The sequence below is a fragment of the Ambystoma mexicanum genome, chromosome 2p (genome assembly GCF_040938575.1).
Source record: "Ambystoma mexicanum isolate Mex_15411 chromosome 2p, UKY_AmexF1_1, whole genome shotgun sequence".
Lineage (NCBI taxonomy): Eukaryota > Metazoa > Chordata > Amphibia > Caudata > Ambystomatidae > Ambystoma > Ambystoma mexicanum.
Window position 1 is genome coordinate 173569347 of NC_090923.1, and position 19096 is coordinate 173588442.

The following is a 19096-nucleotide window of genomic DNA, read 5'->3' on the forward strand; positions in this document are numbered from 1 at the left end:
CCCTCGACAGCCTCCGTATCAGTGCCGACGTCATCCTATGTATAAATAGACTTGCGCAGCGTCCATTGCTCAGTTCCATTTTGTATCTTGGAATTATCTGCTCATGAATTGGTTAGTGACCTTGAAGGAGCGTAAGCTGCAACCACAAGGGAAGTTTTACTGAGGGGATGGATTGGAGGGGCGATAAGGAATATGTCGGAGGAACATCGCATCGAAAGAACGTTACCAGGTAAGAAGTAACTTGTTCTTCGAAGGGATTGTGTCCTCCGACGTATTCCTTATCTTGATAGACTACCATAGCAGTGGTGTGTAAATGGAGGTGGGAGTAAAATTGTCATATTCCCTTTTAAGAGTGAACAGAGTGTAACACAGCTTTGCCAAATCTAGTCTCTTGACTAGAGGAGGAATCCAGATTGTAGAATTTTGTAAAGGTATGTGCGGACGACCATGTGGCAGCCGCACATATGTCTCGAATCGGTACCCCTCTCTGGAGGGCCGAAGAGGCTGCGATACCCCTGGTTGAATGAGCCCTAAGATTTCGAGGGGGCTCTTTCCCTGCCAATTTGTAACATTCTAGAATGGCTAAGATAATCCATCTGGAGATGGTCTGTTTTGTGATTGGCAATCCTAATTTGAGGCCTTGTGTAACCTATGAACAGTTGGTCTGCTTGCCTGATCCTAGCCAGTCTGCTGATATAAAAACTCAAGGCTCGCCTTGGATCCAGCCTATGTAGCCTCTCTTCCTCTTTCCCTGGATGGGGAGGAGGATAGAATAAGGGTAAGCTTATTTTCTGAGAAACCACCTTTGGGAGGAAATTAGGCTTCACTTGCAGGACAACTTTGTCCTTGTGAAAAATTGTTTGCAGGGGTTTGCAAGATAGGGCTTGTAATTCGCTCACCCTTCTGGCAGATGTCAAAGCCACTAATAAGACAGTTTTAAGGGTGATAAATCTTAACGAACAAGAGTGGAGTGGTTCGAAAGGAGTACCCATTAAGAAATTCAAGACTAAATTTAAGTCCCATAAGGGAACTTGGAACGGTCTCGGGAGATAGACATTAGTTAATCCCTTCAGAAATTGTATTACTAATGGTAATTTAAAATATGATGGCTCCTCTGCAGTGCACTTGAAGATCGATAGCGCTGCAAGGTAGCCCTTGATTGTACCAACTTGAAGACCTGAATTAGCCAAATAGAGTAGAAAGGATAGCACCGTTGGTGTACCACATGAAAAGGGGTCAATATTCTTTTCTCTATACCAGCTGCAGAATTTGTTCCAACGGCAGCTATATAAAGTCTTTGTTGCTGGCCTTCTGGCTGAAAGCAACACCTCCATGACGTCATCTGGGAGGTCCCAATCCTTGTATCTCAACCTTTCAGAAACCAAGCGTGAAGTTTGAGGGTTCTGATGTCTGGATGGAGAACCTGACCTCCCTTCTGTGAGAGAAGATCCTCCCTGTGTGGAAGACGAATTGGAGGGCAGATGGACATGTCCAGGAGGTCCGGGTACCACGTTCTCCTGGCCCAGTCTGGGGAAATTAGGATCATAGTCTTCCGGAATCTTCTCAACCTCCTGATCATCTGAGAAATGACAGGGACTGGAGGAAACACGTACAGAAGTGGAAACCCCCAGTCCACTACGAACGCGTCCCCTAGAGCTCCTCTCGGGGGAAATTCCCTTGAACAAAACTGATCGCACTTCCTGTTGATACTGGTGGCGAACAGATCCACTTGAGGGGTTCCCCAAAGGGCGAAGATCTCTTGAAGGACTTCCTTAGCTATCTCCCACTCCTGTGAGACTTTGTTCTACCTTCTCAGAGCGTCCGCTGTCAAGTTCTTCTCTCCGGTTAAGTGAACTGCCGATAGAGAGATTCCTTCTTGGATTGCCCAAAACCAGAGCTGCATTGCCTCTCTGCACAGTAGCAGTGATCCTACGCCTCCTCTTTTGTTGAGGTAGTGCATAGCCACTGTGTTGTCCGTCATTATCAGGAGATTTTTCCCTTGTTTCACCCAGGGTATCACCTTTAGCCGTCTCCGAGGGGGGTCGAGGCCGCTTTCTCAATGACGCTAAGCATCCTTTTACGGAATTCCTCCCACTTGGCTGGAGAGCTATGTTTTGTGGGGCAGGTGACTCTTTCAGGGGAAACAGAAGACGAAGAAGAGGGAGATCTTCAACGCCTCTTTTTCGAATGTTTGGATCTCGAAGAGTGATGGGAACTACTTCGTGACCTCGAATGAGAATGTTTACCGTGACGGCGAGGAGACGAATGTCTCGATTCTGCGGAGGAAACTTTCGAAGGAGTAGACGTTTTAAGAGTCTTACCTCTTTTGAGTTTCCCCTTACGCTCCTTCAAGGCTTTCGCCGTCATGGACATGTAGTCCTCGCATTCTGAACAATGGTGCTCCGATCCCAGGCACCACAAACAGATCCTGTGAGGATCCGTCAACGACATTTTCTTTCCACAATCTTGACACTTTTTGAAGCCGGACCGTGGTGTCGACGGTTCAGATGAGGAAGCCATCGAAACGAGTAAGATATACTCGAGGAATAAGTAATATACTTTGACTAACGAACTGAGCAACAGGATTCCGAAGCCCACGAAGCGTGGAAAAACGGAACTGAGCAACGGACGCTGCGCAAGTCTATTTATACGCAGGATGACGTTGGCGCCGATATGGAGGCTGTCGAGGGACACAAACTCGAGGGACGACGACGCGCGGCGCCCTCTACATACATTTTTTTCCGAGGCCAGCAAGCTGGAAGTGATCTATCAAGATAGGGAATTCGTCGCAGGACACAATCCCTTTGAAGGAGGGATTAGCGGTGGCTAGACGGTGGGAGGTTCTGGGACACCACACATGGGGGGGAAGTGTATAAGAACTGGATTTTTAGGGACTTAGAGGAGTTAACCCAAACAGAGGGTCTTCCTAGGGGACAACTCTTGTGGTACCAGAGGCTGGCAGTGGTTGTAAAAATAAAATGGGAGCCTTGGCCAGGAGAACCAGAGTCGACTGTACTTTCAGCGCTGATGTATGAGCTGGAAGATAGATGGCGCCCAGCATCTAGACTGTACTGTTGCATGCTTGAGGTGATTAGTGTGAGGAAGGCTAGACTTAAAGAGCTGTGGGAGAAGGACTTAGGACAGGAACTGAATGATACCCAAAGGTCTGCCACTTTGCTCTTTGTTAAAAAGGTCTTGCGCAACACTCAATTCCGCCTCTTGTAGCTAAATTTCCTTCATAGGACATATAAGACAGCAGGTCGAGTTGCTAGGTTTAACCCTTGTATATCGTCTGCGTGTCTGTGGTGTGATGTTAGTGGGGTAGACATGTGGGGCACAGGATTTAGACCGTTTTGAATACGGCTGGGATCACACATTATTGATGGGAACCAGCGGTATGCTTGTTGGGGGCATATACCAGGCCTGAAATATACAGACATGTGTATAAATGTATTGACTTGGCATGCGTGCGTGCAAAGAGGTGCATAGCAGTGGCTTGAAGATCACAACGCGGGCCCAGATATGGCTTATGATTGAACGATTTTGAAAGATGGAGTGAGGCAGAAACATTGGCGTGGCACCTAACCCTGGGTATTGGTGCTGGAGACACCACTGACAACATTGTGGCATGGAAAACCCTCCTACTGGCAATGCCTTGCTCACCAGATGACAAACCACCATGAAGGGATGGATGCTATGCTTAACGTTGCTATATGTAATTTGATCCTTGTGCGCGCTTTGCCCCAGGACGGCCCCCCAAAGGGTTTGTCCACCCCAGGAAACATCATCACAAGAGAGATACATGAGTCGCATGGACAAATGTGAACATTTGCTTGGACCCAGCTGGCCAATGATCAATAATGTTACAAGATAGTGAACTTTTATGTCTATGTATTATTGTCTTATTTACTTTTCTTTGTGGGTTTAATATTTTGTTCTGGTTTGGTTTCGTACTTGAAATATGTATCAGATACATTTCACTGTTGGATGCTCGACATTACAGATTTGGTTTCATGCTTCAGTATGTGCACGTTAAAAACAATAAAAAGACTTTGAAATTAAAACTAAGCATTCAAATCTCTCTATACATCAATCCAACCCATGGATGGCTCAAGAGCTGTGCAACATTGCCTGGACATATGCTCTGCCAGCTATACAAGGCAGAATGAGATGCTGATAATTATTAAAATATGCCAGAGACGAACAAACCTTTTTACCATTCTCTCCTCGTTCAATTAAGGGAATTACAACACTCACTTTTAAAAACAATATTTGTATTCATACTTGTATCACAGCATCAATTTTTTAGAGGCACTGTATTCTTCAAGCTTCAGTGTTTCTACCCGTGCTTCCCTCCCCAAAGAGCCTCCATGCTTCTTCCCCTAGCCAATCCAGTTCTCCCCCCCCCCACTACCTCTCTGTTTTATCCCAGCAGCAATTTTCCCCTTTCAGGCATTTCCTTTGGGAAGGGAGAGAAAGACCTCCTGAGCATCATCTCTCAACTTTCATCTCAGCTTCTTACTGCCTCACCCTGCTGAAACCTCAACAGTCAGGAATCTACACCAACAGAATCGGTCACTGTGCAGACTTCCCCGACGGGTTTTACTGTCCACACACTAGTGACGCAGGATTTCAGAGCTCTGGGGTGGGGGACATTGCAAACCAACACAGGCTAGAGCACCCAAAGCAAAAGAGAGGGTTTGGGAAAGTTACCCCTGCCACTAGAGCTTTGAGACAGGGGTTGGAAACTCTTAAGACCATAGGGGCATATCAACAGTAACACTGGCGGTTCAAGAGGAAATAACAGACTGTTGCCTTCTTCAAACTTGGCTCACAATGAGAAACTAACAGTGGCAATAACTATAAAAGAAACTTCAACCTAAAGCCTACACATGGTGCAATAGATTCCAAGTGGTACAGCTTGACACACAGACAAAGTGTAGACACAAACTGAAACATTACCTGTCCATTCTTTAAGCCCACCAGAAGCCCTTCTCTTCCAGTTGGTCCACCGATAACCTTAATATATCGAATGAGAGATTCCATCATCCACTCTCTTTCTTTCAAACCATTGAATGAAAGGCACTGTAGTCTCTTCTCCTGTCAATGTAATACAGAAATGCATTGATAAATGTGGATCTATGACAACAATTCATCATCAAATTGTGGGAAATAAAACCTTGCCTTCTCTGTTCAAGCAAGAAACACTAGTTCCACTTTTGAACATACATTTTCTTTGTACTCACTACTTTTCAGGGAAATAATATTTTCTTCTACTATGACCAACCTCTCGATGCAAAAACACAGCAGTTGTGCTCATTACTTTGCCCTCTCTTTGGAGCAATGAAAATATATGTCAGCCTATTTATGGTCTGTCAGGATATGTACCCTCAGATAGGGACCCTCCTCATTTCGGCTGAAATTCATCCTCAATCCAGCAATACGATACATAAGGAATTCTCTAAATGAGACACAGCTGGCAAGGCATTTGTCTACATGTCACTTTCTGGATCACCCCCTTCTGGCTGCCTAGGAAATTTCACCACTTTTTTTGTAGGGGACAACCCCCATATGTCCTGTTCACCCCATCCCAAAACATTTACCACCTCCCACTCCTCTACTCACTCCAAAACTACAGTGGTGAAAATGCAGTGATCTGTCCCATCAGAAAATGCTGGGTTGTCTGCCAGATGCTGGAATAAGGAACAAGTAACTTACCTGTAACTGTTGTTCTCCAGCATGGGTCTGGCATGGATTCACATGCTCATGAATATTCCCCGTCGTCAGGCTGGGAATCCTCGGTAAAGAAAAAAATCAGTATCAGTTTCGTTTCTGATCTGGCTTTCGTAGTAGTAACCAATCACTGATCTCTGCGTCATACTGACCACAGCCAATGACTGCCCTCTACCTAAGCCCCGCCTCTGGCAGCCATCTTCAGATTTGGTAGCACGTGAAGTGGCACTAGGACCAAGTGAAGAGCCGCAGAGGGGTAGGCGGGAGGGTTCGCATGTGAATCCATGCCAGACCCATGCTGGAGAACAACAGTTACAGGTAAGTAACTTGTTCCTTCTCCACCATGGGGTCTGGCATGGATTCACATGCTCATGAATAAAGAATACATAGCAGTACACACATGCACAACCATGGGAGGTGGCAAAGGCTCAACATTAAGCATTACATCAAACTCAACATTAAGCAATTCTTACCTCCTCACCAGGCTCACCTCAGGCGAACAGATTGCGCAGCACTGCTTGGCCGACCCTGGACACCTCCCTGGAATCCCGGTCGACGCAGTAGAATTTCGTGAAGGTGTGCGTCGACCTCCACGTAGCAGCCCTGCAGATGTCCAGCAAGGGCACACCAGATAGGAACGCCGTGGTAGCTGCGATCGCTCTGGTGGAATGGGCTCTCGGACGACCAGGCAGTGGTCGGTTTGCCAACCGATGACAGTACATGATACAGCCGGAGAGCCATCTGGAAATGGAAGCCTTTGAGAGAGCCTTCCCCTGATTGACAGGTCCAAAGTTCACAAAAAGTTGTGACGTCTTCCGAAAACACTTTGTGCGGTCCACGTAAAACTTCAGCGCTCTAGCCACATCCAGCGAGTGCAAAGCCCTTTCGGCCGGCGACGAAAGCGACGGGAAGAAAACAGGCAACACCAAGGGTTCGTTGAGGTGGAATCCCGACGGCACCTTGGGCATGAAGGAGGGGTGCGTCCTGAGCACTACCCTCGTGTCGTGAAAAGTCAAGTACGTGGGCTTGCAGGAAAGGGCCTGGATCTCTCCCACTCTTCGTGCGGAGGTGATGGCCACAAGAAACGCTGTTTTCCACGACAAGAACTTCAACGGAGCCGAGTGCAGAGGCTCGAACGGAGGTCCCATGAGTTTGGTCAGCACCACGTTGAGCTCCCACGCCGGGGCCGGAGCCTTCACCGGCTGGAACGATCTGAACAGTCCCTTCATGAATTCTTTCACCAGACGATGAGACCATAAAGACGTCCGCCCCGTGGTTCTGGTGTATCGGGAGATCGCAGCAAGATGAATCTTGATGGACGTGTGCGCCAGTCCAGCCTTGGCCAGCGTCAGAAGGTACGGCAGTACATGGGGAGCCGTAATCCGTAGAGAGTTAATCTTCTGTGCGTGGCACCAGACAGAGAACCTCTTCCATTTGTGTCCATAGCATTTAAGAGTTGAGGACGCCCTGGCCTTTGCAAGAACCTCTCTGCAGTCGGCCGGTATGTCGTATCCTCCAAACTCTAACGCTGCAGGAGCCAGGCCTGCAAGTTCAGCGACTTTGGGTCGTGATGGAGGATGGTGCCTCCTTCCCTGGAGAGAAGATCCGCGTCCACTGGCAGCTTGATTGACGGGGACGCTGACAAGTCCGGAAGGTCCGGGAACCATATCTGCCTCGGCCACGCAGGTGCGACGAGGATCATCCTGCACCGTGACCTCTTGAGCTGGTTGATGAGCCGGATCAGCAATGGCCATGGAGGGAACGCGTATAGAAACAGGCCCTCTCAGGGGAACGAGAAAGCATCACCCATGCTCCTCGGCTGGGGAAACCTGCTGGCGAACCTCCGGCACTTGGAGTTCGTCGCTGTCGCGAACAGATCGATCTGGGGTGTGCCCCACAGTCGGAAGAGGCGGTCCACTAGATCCTGTCATAGTTCCCACTCGTGGCACGAGCGCAGCTCTCTGCTGAGCGAGTCGGCGATGGTGTTTTTTAACCCTGCCAGATGAAACGGCACCAGAAACATCCCTTGGGCGACGGCCCAATGCCACAGATCCTGCGCCTCCTGGACATGGCTGGGGACCTGGTTCCGCCCTGCTTCCTGATGTAGAACATGGTGGTGGTGTTGTCAGTGAAGATCCTCACCACCTTGCCCTTGAGGGACGGAAGGAAGGACCTGAGGGCCCAAAACACTGCATGGAGCTCCAGGACGTTGATATGGAGGGACTTCTCCGTCGGAAGCCAAAGGCCTCTCGCGTGCAGATTTTCGGTGTGCGCTCCCCACCCTTCCAGGGAGGCATCCGTGGTCACTGTCTCCTGGTGGCCGGGGGTCTGGAAGTCCATGCCCGCCGTCAGATGCGCGCGGGTGCCCCACCACCGGATTGCTCGTCGGAAACTCTCGTCGAGTGTGATCCTCTCCTCGAAGCTGCCCGTCGTCTGGATCCAGCGCGCGTCCAGGAACTCCTGCAACGGGCGCATCCGGACCCTGCACAGGCGGATGAGGTAAATGCAATAAGACATCATTCCGAGGAGGGACTTGATGGACCTCACCCTGGCCGCGTCCGCGACCAGCATCCGCTGCACCTTGCCCAAGGTGGCCCTCGTCCTTTCCTCCGACGGAGAGGCCAGAAGCAACACTATGTCGAGCTTCGCTCCCAGAAATAGTGCGTCTTGCGCGGGCACCAGGTGGGACTTGGCGTAGTTTATGGAGAATCCCAGGTCCGTGAGTAGTTGGACGGTCCTTGCCGTGTGCTCCACGGCGAGCTCCTTCGTCTTCGCTCGGATGAGTCAGTCGTCCAGGTAGGGGTAGACATGGATCCCCTCTCGGCGCAGCTGCGCCGCCACCGGTGCGAGGCACTTGGTGAACACCCTGGGTGCCGACCTCAATCCGAAGGGAAGGGCTCTGAACTGGTAGTGACGCCCTTAGACCACGAACCTGAGAAACTTTCGGTGTCCCTTTAGGATGGGAATATGGAAGTAGGCATCCTCCAAATCCAACGACGACAGGAAATCGCCCTCCTCCAGCTGAACCAGGACGTGTTGGAGGGTGACCATCCGGAACTTCTGTGCCTTGATGAATTTGTTCAGTCGTCGTAGGTCTAGGATGGGACGCCATCCTCCCGTCCTCTTCTTCACGAGGAAGTATCTTGAGTAAACTCCGGAGCCCCGAAGCCTCTTTGGGACGAGCTCGATGGCCCCCTTCTTGAGCATCGCCTTTACCTCCAAGAGAAGTTGAGGGACGTGATGTTCTTTCCTGGCCACAGGGGGGACGCGCGGGCACCTCTTTAGAAACTTGAGCGCGTGACCCTGAGCTAGGGCGTCCAGCACCCAACGGTCGGTGGAGATGGACTCCCACACGCTGACGAAGCTCGCCAGCCGGCTTCCCACCGGGGTGCTTCGGTGGGGGCCCGACCCCACGGCCGGTTCAATCCTGCTTCGACGAGGCTTTGCCGCCTTGTCCTCCTTGGCGACAACGGCGGGGTCCGCCTGACTTGCCTCGCCCCTTTTGGCTTCCTGTGACGACGAACGGGCCGCTTGACGGTAGGTGGCAAATCCGCCGCTGGAACCTTTGGAGGCACCCCGTTTGCCTCCGCCGCTCCGAAAGGGCGGCCGTCGTTGATGGAGAACACCAAGAGCACGGGCCGTCTCCGTGTCCGTCTTGATGGCTTGTAGGGAATCGTCCACTGTCTTCCCAAACAGGTTGTTTCCGTCGAACGGCATGTCCAAGACTCTGGTCTGCACGTCCTGACGGAAGTCAGTAGCCTTGAGCCATCCACGCCGCCTAAGGCACATGCCGTTGCCCAACTGCCGAAATCCAGTGTCGGCGATGTCCGTCGCAATCGTAATGGCGTGGTCCGACGCCACCTCTCCTTCCTGCAAGATCTCTAGGGCTTCTGCCCTCTTGTCGTCTGGTAGGAAGTCCAGCAGGGGGGCCAGTTTGTCGTCGCTGCAGACGAGATGACTCTGCGTCCCATCGTGTCTAATTTCTTTCCCTCGCCGTCCGGCGGGGAGGTCGGCGTAGAGGCCGCGCCCCCCCCCACGGAGACGACCGAGTCCGGGGTCGGCTGTGCCCGAAGGCACAAGGGGGCCGCGTCCGGGACCCGGTACTTCTTCTCGTACCGATCCCTTCTAGCCGGCGTCGTGGATGGGTTCTTGAGGAGGGCAAGGCCCTCATCCCAAATATCGTCCAGTAGAGGTACAGAGAGGACAATCTTCCTCTTGGCCTCGCGCCGTTGATAAAGGAAACCTTCCTTCTTCTTCTCTTCCGGGCAGAGCTGGAAAAGCTCGGATGCCCTGGCGATCATGGAGTGAAACGATCCAATCTCGTCGGGCGGGGAAGCCCGGGTGGGAGGTGACGACGGGAGATCCTCGTCGTAAACCTCGTCGTCTGTACCCGTCGCGGCCGTGTCAGTCCCCGTATCATCCCCACGTGTCGTGGACGGGGAGGAGGGCTGAACAGGGCGCGATGGCTGAAAAGGAGGTGGAGGATGAATCCTTCTTCTCTTAGGGGGAGGGCTCCCAGAAGGGCCTGGCTCCGGGTCCCCCATCGGGAGCGGTTCCTCCGCTGGAGGTAACGGCAGTCTTGTCCTTATCTCCGAGCATAAGGACTGTATAGCCAACAAAATGGCCGCCGAGTTGTCTTGCGGCACTGGTTGAGGGGAGTCCGACGGGCGGTCAGTAGCCCCGTCGGCACCCTCGACGTTCTCGTCGTCTCCTACGTCGGGGTCCCTCCCGACGGGCTGATCTTCTTCCACGCCAACGCCGTGGCTTAAGACTTCGATCAGCTCTTCCTCAGAGGTTGAGGCCGAATCCACGACGACCTCCGGCCCCCCTTTTTCTTCTCCGTCGGAGGTTTCACGGGGGTCCTGTCGATGGGCATGAAAGAGGACTCCCTCTGCGGTGGCAGGGAGACTCTGGGCCCCGAGGTCGCCACCACTGGTGTAGCCTCCACAGGCTGAGCCAGGGCCGCCGCGACTGTCTCGATAGAGGCCTTGGCCGGATGGATCATGGCTTTCACCACCTTAGGTGCGCTCACAGCCTTCTCCTTGGGGGGAGGGTCACTGCCTCGCTCCCCCTCCGATGGGGCCTTCGAACTCGACCGGGGTCTCTCCAGGAGCTTCGCCGGGTGCTCGGCTTTCCTCTTACCCGAGCCAGAGCGTTGGCTCGTGGTTGATGGCGCCGGGGAGGATGCGCCCTGCCTGGCGCCCGTAGAGCCCGACCGTTCGGCGCTCTCGTGCCAGCGGTCTCGCGGTGCTTGGCCTTCTGTTGGACCCCCGTCGCCGGGGCGTCCTCAAAGGTCTTAGAAGACCGCTCGGACTTCTTCTTCTTCTTCTCGCCTGACGGGCTCTTCCCTTCCAGCCAGTTGGCGAGACGTTGATGGCGGTCCTTCATGGTCCGCTCCGAAATATTGCCGCAAAACGCACAGTCCTTTTCCACGTGCGTCTTGTCCTCATGTAGGCAGTAAAGACAAAGGGAGTGTTCGTCCTCCTTAAAGACATTCTGAAGCTGGCATCCAGGGCAGACCCTGAACAGCTTTCCGGGCGTCGAGCTTCCCTTCTCCTGGGCCATGTCCGAGATGGGCCTGAGAAACTTCTGGAGTCCTCCAAAAGCGTGGCTCGACGAAATCTTCACCCTTGAGGGGCGTAGACGAATCCGACACGGGTCCCCGTTGATTGGATGAAGAAACGGTGGAGCTTGAGGCTCTTTTGACCGAAAAAGAGAAATTTTTGAGAAAAAACGTGAAAAAATAGCACTAACGCTCGAGAGCAATAGCACGAGGATCCCAACACTTGAACGTGCGGTAAAAATCTGAAGATGGCTGCCAGAGGCAGGGCTTAGGTAGAGGGCAGTCATTGGCTGTGGTCAGTATGACGCAGAGATCAGTGATTGGTTACTACTACGAAAGACAGATCAGAAACGAAACTGATACTGATTTTTGTCTTTACCGAGGATTCCCAGCCTGACGACGGGGAATATTCATGAGCATGTGAATCCATGCCAGACCCCATGCTGGAGAACTTGCTTTTCTGGCTAGGCATATGATCCGTTCTTTCAAATTGAAGAGGCTCTTGGGGGTATGCAAATACTTTGCAAACCCCAGTTCAAATATATGTAGTGGTTTTCTGAAGTGCAACGCAAGCTATTTAGCAACGGAGTGCTTTACATAGAGGAGTGGTGATTCAGATTATGTACAAAGGGAACAATGGAGACGGTCAGGGTGTCGGATGACATAGAAAGTGAGTGTGTGGATGCAGCTGGACAAATTAAGTTACTCACTGTAGTGACTAACGTACTCTTAGTCCTTAGTCCCCTTTCCTCCATACTGCATGGGCGTCCCTCGCTAGGGATGGAAACCGGAACCTTTTTCAGCAGAAAAAACCTTCTTCCCGTTTAAGTTTACAGGAGCGCGGGGTCGCGGCCCTGGTAGCATCTGCATCCCTGAATCCACCCACAGGCGCGCCTCCTCGGTCCCCATTGACGCGATGACAATATTTAACATCACCTAATGACATCAGAATTAGGGGGGAGGATGGTGGGACATATGGAGGAAAGGGGACTAAGGACTAAGAGTTTGCCTCTTTGTAATCTCGGGCGGTTTAAATCAGAGCTTTCTGAGCCTCTGCCTGCTCCGAGTTGTGGGAACTACATTTCCCAGCATACCTGTAGTTTGAGGCTCAGGATTTATATCTGATCACAGGCGTAACCACGCCTGGTGCTAACAGGGCCAATTTGTGCCAGTTTGTGCACGCAGTGGCTGGGCTGGACACAGTTGCTGTTCCCTGCTCTCTGGGATCTGACTCCTGCTTGTGAGTACTGTTGTGTGTTTTTTTTCCCTTTTTAGCAGGTGTTTTTGGATTCTTTGCAGCTCTCTTATTAACAGGCTCTCTGAGTGTTTACTGGGAGTGGTTTATTTTATTTTTAGGACAGTATAAACAGTCTTACTATTAGGCTCTTCTTATTTCCTGGTTTAAAGGCTTTTCACTCTTCCTCACATGCTCTTGCCTAGCTGCTTACCAATTTCATCCTCCATAATTACCTTCTCGTGCAAGTATGGGCATTATGGAAGTTCTGGAGGCCATAAATGTTGCATGCCTAAAGCTTGAAGGAAATAGTGTTCCAGCCCTACGTTTGAGGAGTCATAACTCTGAGATATCTCCTAGGGCTGGTTCTGGCGTTGTCAATAGGCACACCGGGGTTTCCAGATCTTCTCCCCCACAATGTGAGACTATTATGTCACCTCCTAATATTGCCCCGTTATCCCGTCCCACGAGGTTGCTTCTAAGGCCCATGTGAAGGGAGGGGTGGCATGTTGTGTAATGGAGGCCAATACAATCCCAGATAGTCAGGTGCAAAATTGTGTCACTGCATTGGAGAATAGTTCTATTGAATCTCCAAGTATAAGTAGGAAGCAAGATGACAAGTGTAGTTATACTGCTCATAATATGCAGGAAATGCCGGCCATGGACTCAGAGTTACAGACTTTGACCTCTGGAGGTGAGATGTCTTATCATACTGACTTTCCTAGGTCCTCCAGCTCTGATAAATTTGATATGACATGTAATGTAACATATATGTGTATTGTTAGGGGTAAAGTGTAATGCAGGTTGCTAAACACCAGGTCTCGGGTTAGGAATGCAACAGAGGTTGCAGATTATGTCTTGGATCAACAAACAGATCTTTGTGCGATCACAGCGTCATGGCTCCATGACACAGCCGGTCCGTTGCTCTCTCTGGTGATCCCCACTGGTTACAGTATCCTTAGACAGGATCGTGTGAATGCCAGAGGAGGGGGTGTGGCTCTTATTTATAATCAATCCTTCATTATTCTGAAGATTGACACGGCACAGCTCCCTGACTGCGAAGTACTCTGGGTTAAGTACCAGGTCAACCATAATTCAACCATTAATATTGTAATTGTTTATAGGCCACTCCATAGTGCTGAGGATTTTGTCACAAATTTTAGTAACTTTATAGCACCGATATTGAAATCCAATACCAAAACCATGATTTTAGGGGACTTTAACTTTGGCTTTTTAACCCATTGGATGCTTCAGCTATGTTACTGAAATCTTTGCTATCTAACCTGGGGTTTGAACAACACGTTACTTCCTCTACGCACGAAAAAGGTAGAGCCCTGGATTGGGTTCTATCACAAAACATCTGCATTGAGGATCTGTCAAATTGTCAATGCCCATGGTCGGACCACCATCTTTTGGATTGGAACTTCACCATTTTTCCTGTCCTTAAAATCCCCAAGGAAGAGTGCAGGGCTATGTTTTGAAATATACATAAGCTTAAATCGAAAGACATGACCCCCCTCTTTGCATCTCTGCCAAATGACTTAACTGTTCTTAATTCAGAAGAAGAACTTTCCAACACTTATTGCATTGCAAAAGATTGGAACTAGCTGTGGAAAGCCTAGCGCCAGAAAAATCACGCCCAACTAAGAAACCAAATGACAAAACATGGTTTTCGTCAGATTTGGGACTCCTTAGGAAAAACCCCAAAATCTATAAACTGGCCATTGTTCGGGCCAAGAAAACGTATTACGAGCATCGTATCTCTGGAGCAGCATCCAGTCTAAGGAACTCTTTCAGATGCTCAATGAGCTGGAAAGTCCTGTATTGCCAACAAGTCAGGTGGTTAAGGACGCTGCTTCGTCTAATAATATCCTAGAAGTGTTCCTGTATAAACTTGAAAAAAACAGGAAAATATTAGGCAGAAAAACATTGACCACCCATTGAAAGGATAAAAATTGTAGAACAGGCAGCCCCTAAAGCCTTCCCAGAGTTCACTTTTAAGCCCATCTCTGAGCAATATCTGGCTGAGATATTGGGTGAACTTAAGCCTACAAATAGTAGAGGTGATATCGGCCTGGCAATTACCATCAAGGCTTGCGGTTCACATCTGGTACCTGTGATTACCAAGTTTATTAATGCCTCGTTTAGGGAAAAAGTTGTCCCTAAAAATATAAAGCAAGCATGGATTTCTCCTCTCATCAAGAAGCCATCTCTTGATCCTTGTATTGCGGGCAATTATCAGACCATACCATCACAAATGTGCCTGATCTGTTGAAGATTTTAAATAGGGTGGGTCATCTACAGATTGATATATGATATGATATGAAATGGCATTTGTAACGCGCCTATACACAAGTGTTTCAAGGCGCGACGAGGCAGGGAGGGGGAAGCAAGGGGAAGACAGACAACGATCCTACTAGGCCAGGTGTCATGCTGATCGTGCAGGGGTAGGGGGAAGGGAAAAAGTGCAAGGGAAAGGGGAGGGGGGGGAGTGCTGATCAGGGTAAGTAGAATAAAATAAATAAATAATAAATAAGTAGGGCCAGGTGGTGGAAAGTGCAAGATAAGTGCAGACAAGTGCTAGGAGGGGGGAGCTGTAGGGATGCAGAGACAGCCCCGCAGTGCAGGGGTTGCCAGGGAGGCAGTGCAAGTGGAGAGTGGCTGGGCCAAGGACCGAGGTCGGTGAGAGTGGCCCAGGTGCATGTTCAGTGCAGTTTCAGTGAAGAATTTAGCAGGGGAGAGGGGGAGAGAAATCAGAAGCAAAGAGGAAGGTTTTGAGGTGCTTCCGGAACCGAAGATGGTTCTCCTCAAGTTTCAGGGAGGCAGGAAGGCTGTTCCAGAGAGAGGCCCCTGCCGCAGAGAGAGATCTCCCCCCAGCTCGTTGCTTCGAGAAGCGGCTCACCCTGAGGGAGTTGGAGACAGATGAGCGGAGGGCTCGGGAAGGAAGATATTTAGGAAGAAAGAGTTGAAGGTATTTAGGCCCCAGTCCCCAGAAGGCCGTGTGGACAATGCAGAGGGTTTTGAACTTAATCCTCGCAGCCACTGGGAGCCAGTGTAGAGATTTCAGTCCTGGAGAGATATGGTCCCTGGGCTTGAGGCCAAGGAAGTCTCGCAGTCCTGTTCTGGATGAGTTGCAGAGGGCGGAGAGTGGAGGCAGGCAGATTAAGATAGAGGCTGTTACAGTAGTCCAGCTTCGAGAGAACCAGGGCTCTGGAGACCGTGAGCTTCTGGGGGAAGGAGAAGAAGGGAAAAATACCTCTGAGGAGGTGCAGCTGGTAGTGTGACTTCTTAGAGACGTCCGATATATGAGGAGAGAAGGAGAGTGTTGAGTCGAAGATGACCCCGAGGTTTTTTGCCTTGCAAGTAGGAGCAGGAAGCGGGCTAAGAGAGGTTGGCCAGAGCACTGCAGGGAAGGAGGGAGCGGGTGTGCCGATGAGTAGAATCTCAGTCTTACTGGCATTAAGGCAGAGGTCATTGGCAGCACACCATTCCTGGATAGCAGACAGACAGTCGGAGATGATTGAAGGAGATGAGGCGGCCGAGGGTAGCCTGAAAATTGAGGCTTTTCCGGCAGCTCAGGCTTTAGAAAAGCCCAAAGTACTGAATCCACCCTACTTGAGCTTAAGACTAATATAATAGAATTCATGGCAGAGGGTAACATCACAATGCTTATGCTGTCAGCAGAATTCTCTGCAACTTTTGAACTTGTAGATCACTCGGTGTTGGCAGAGAGACTACGAATATCTGCACACTTTTCTGAATTGGCGATGGAATGGGTTAAATCTTTTCTCGTGGACAGTAGGGCTAGGGTTTTCTCTGAGAGTATCCGGGCTGAGGATTTTTCGCTGCTATTTGGGGTCCCTCAAGGCTCATGCGTGGCACCCACCCTCTTTAATATTTTTATGAATCCGCTGTTTCAACATCTAGACAGACTGGGTGTGGTGTAAGCAAACTATGTGCCCCTGACTGGCGACTATGCACGTGATGCTGCTTTTCTTATTTCCGTATATCAAATCTTTCAGGCGTGGATGCAAGCAAACAAGCTAGCGCTAAATAGGTCAAAGACCGAGGTCCTGATTCTGGGTACGGCAATGCACCTAAATAAACTTCCTGCTGACTGCACATCATTTAACATTGCAGACTGTGTGATTCATACCCAGAATAAGGAACAAGTTACTTACCTGTAACTGTTGTTCTCCAGCATGGGTCTGGCATGGATTCACATGCTCATGAATATTCCCTGTCGTCAGGCTGGGAATCCTCGGTATAGAAAAAAATCAGTATCAGTTTCGTTTCTGATCTGTCTTTCTTAGTAGTAACCAATCACTGGTCTCTGGGTCATACTGCCCCCAGCCAATGACTGCCCTCTCCCTAGGCCCTGCCTCTGGCAGCCATCCTCAGATTTGGTAGCACGTAAAGTGGCAGTATGACCAAGTGAAGAGCCGCAGAGGGGTAGGCGGGAGGGTTCGCATGCGAATCCATGCCAGACCCATGCTGGAGAACAACAGTTACAGGTAAGTAACTTGTTCCTTCTCCAGAATGGGGTCTTGCATGGATTCACATGCTCATGAATAAGAGAATACATAGCAGTACACACATGCACAACCACGGGAGGTGGCAACAGGCTCAACATTAAGCAATACAACAACTCAACATTAAGCATCTCTTACCTCCTCACCAGGCAAACAGGTTGCGCAGCACTGCTTGGCTGACCCTGGACTCCTCCCTGGAGTCCCGATCGACGCAGTACAATCTTGTGAAGGTGTGCGTCGACCTCCACGTCGCCGCCCTGCAGATGTCCAGCAGGGGCACACCGGACAGGAACGCCGTGGTAGCAGCGATCGCTCTGGTCGAATGGGCTCTCGGACGGCCGGTGACAGTGCATGATGCAGCCGGAGAGCCATCTGGAAATGGAAGTCTTCGAGAGAGCCTTCCCTTGATTGACAGTCCCAAAGTTCACAAACAGCTGTGACGTCTTCCGAAAACTCTTTGTGCGGTCCACGTAGAACCTCAGCGCTCTAGCTACATCCAGCGAGTGCAAAGTCCTCTCGGCCGGCGACGAAGGCAACGGGAAGAAAACTGACAACACCAAGGGCTCGTTGAGGTGGAAGTCCGACGGCACCTTGGGCATAAAGGAGGGGTGCATCCTCAGCACCACCCTCATGTCATGAAAGGTCAAATATGGAGGCTTGCAAGATAGGGCCTGGATCTCTCCCAAACGTCGTGCGGAGGTGATGGCCACGAGGAAAGCTGTCTTCCATGACAGGAACTTCAAAGGCGCCAAATGCATAGGCTCGAATGGGGCCCCCATGAGCCTGGTCAGCACCACATTAAGCTCCCACGCCGGGGAAGGAGCCTTCACCGGCGGGAATGATCGGAATAGTCCCTTCATGAATTCTTTCACCAGGCGATGAGACCACAAGGACGCCCGTCCCATAGTCCTGGTATATCGAGAGATTGCAGCCAGATGTATTTTGATGGAGGCGTGAGCCAGTCCAGCTTTGGCCAGCGACAGTAGGTACGGCAGTATTTGAGGGGCCGTAATCCGCAGAGGGTTAATCTTCTGTGCACGGCACCAGACTGAGAACCTCTTCCATTTATACCGTAGCACTTGGGAGTTGAGGACGCCCTGGCCTTTGCAAGAACCTCTCTGCAGTCGGCCGGGATGTTGTACCCTACAAACTCTAGTGCCGCAGGAGCCAGGCCTGCAAGTTCAGCGACTCCGGGTCGTGGTGAAGAATGGCGCCTCCTTCTCTGGAGAGAAGGTCTGCGTCCGTCGGCAGCTTGACTGGTGTGGACGTTGACAAGTCCAGAAGGTCCGGGAACCAGATCTGTCTCGGCCACGCCGGTGCGACGAGGATCATCCTGCACCAGGACCTCTTGAGCTGGTTGATGAGCCGGAGCAGCAACGGCAGCGGAGGGAATGCATAAAGAAATAGGCCATCCCAGGGGAACGAGAAAGCATCGCCCATGCTCCTCGGCTGGGGGAACCTGCTGGCGAACCTCCGCCACCTGGAATTCATTGCAGTCGCGAAGAGATCGATCTGGGGTTCGCCCATCGTCGGAAGAGCCGATCCACTTGATCCTGGCGTAGTTCCCACTCGTGGCACAAGCGCAGCTCCCTGCTGAGTGAGTCGGCGATCGTGTTTTTTATTCCTGCCAGATGAAGAGGCACCAGAAACATCCCTTGGGCGACGGCCCAATGCCACAGATCCTGGGCTTCCTTGGATAGGGCCGGGGACCTGGTTCCGCCCTGCTTCCGGATGTAGAACATCAAGGTGGTGTTGTTGGGGAAGATCCTCACCAGCTAGCCCTTGAGGAACGGAAGAAAGGACCTGAGGGCCCAGAACACTGCGCGGTGCTCCAAGATGTTGATGTGGAGTGACTTCTCCTCCGGGAGCCAAAGGCCTCTCGCGTGAAGATCTCCGGAGTGCGCTCCCCAACCTTCCAGGGAGGCGTCCGTCGTCACCGTCACCTGGTGAGCTGGAGTCTGAAAGTCCGTGCCCGCCGACAGATGGGAGCGGGTACCCCACCACCGGATCGCCTGGCGGAACGTCTCGTTGAGA

General features: G+C 51.1%; 1 protein-coding gene across 4 annotated transcripts in view; it reads right to left on the reverse strand.

The window, feature by feature from the left end:
* Positions 1-19096, reverse strand: part of IFT122 (intraflagellar transport 122) — a 1464758-nt gene that overhangs the window by 943847 nt on the left and 501815 nt on the right. For all 4 annotated transcript variants that reach the window (XM_069643447.1, XM_069643448.1, XM_069643450.1 and 1 more), the window contains exon 12: positions 4963-5100. In XM_069643447.1, coding sequence (XP_069499548.1) covers positions 4963-5100 — 138 coding nt within the window. The remainder of the gene's footprint in view (positions 1-4962; positions 5101-19096) is intronic.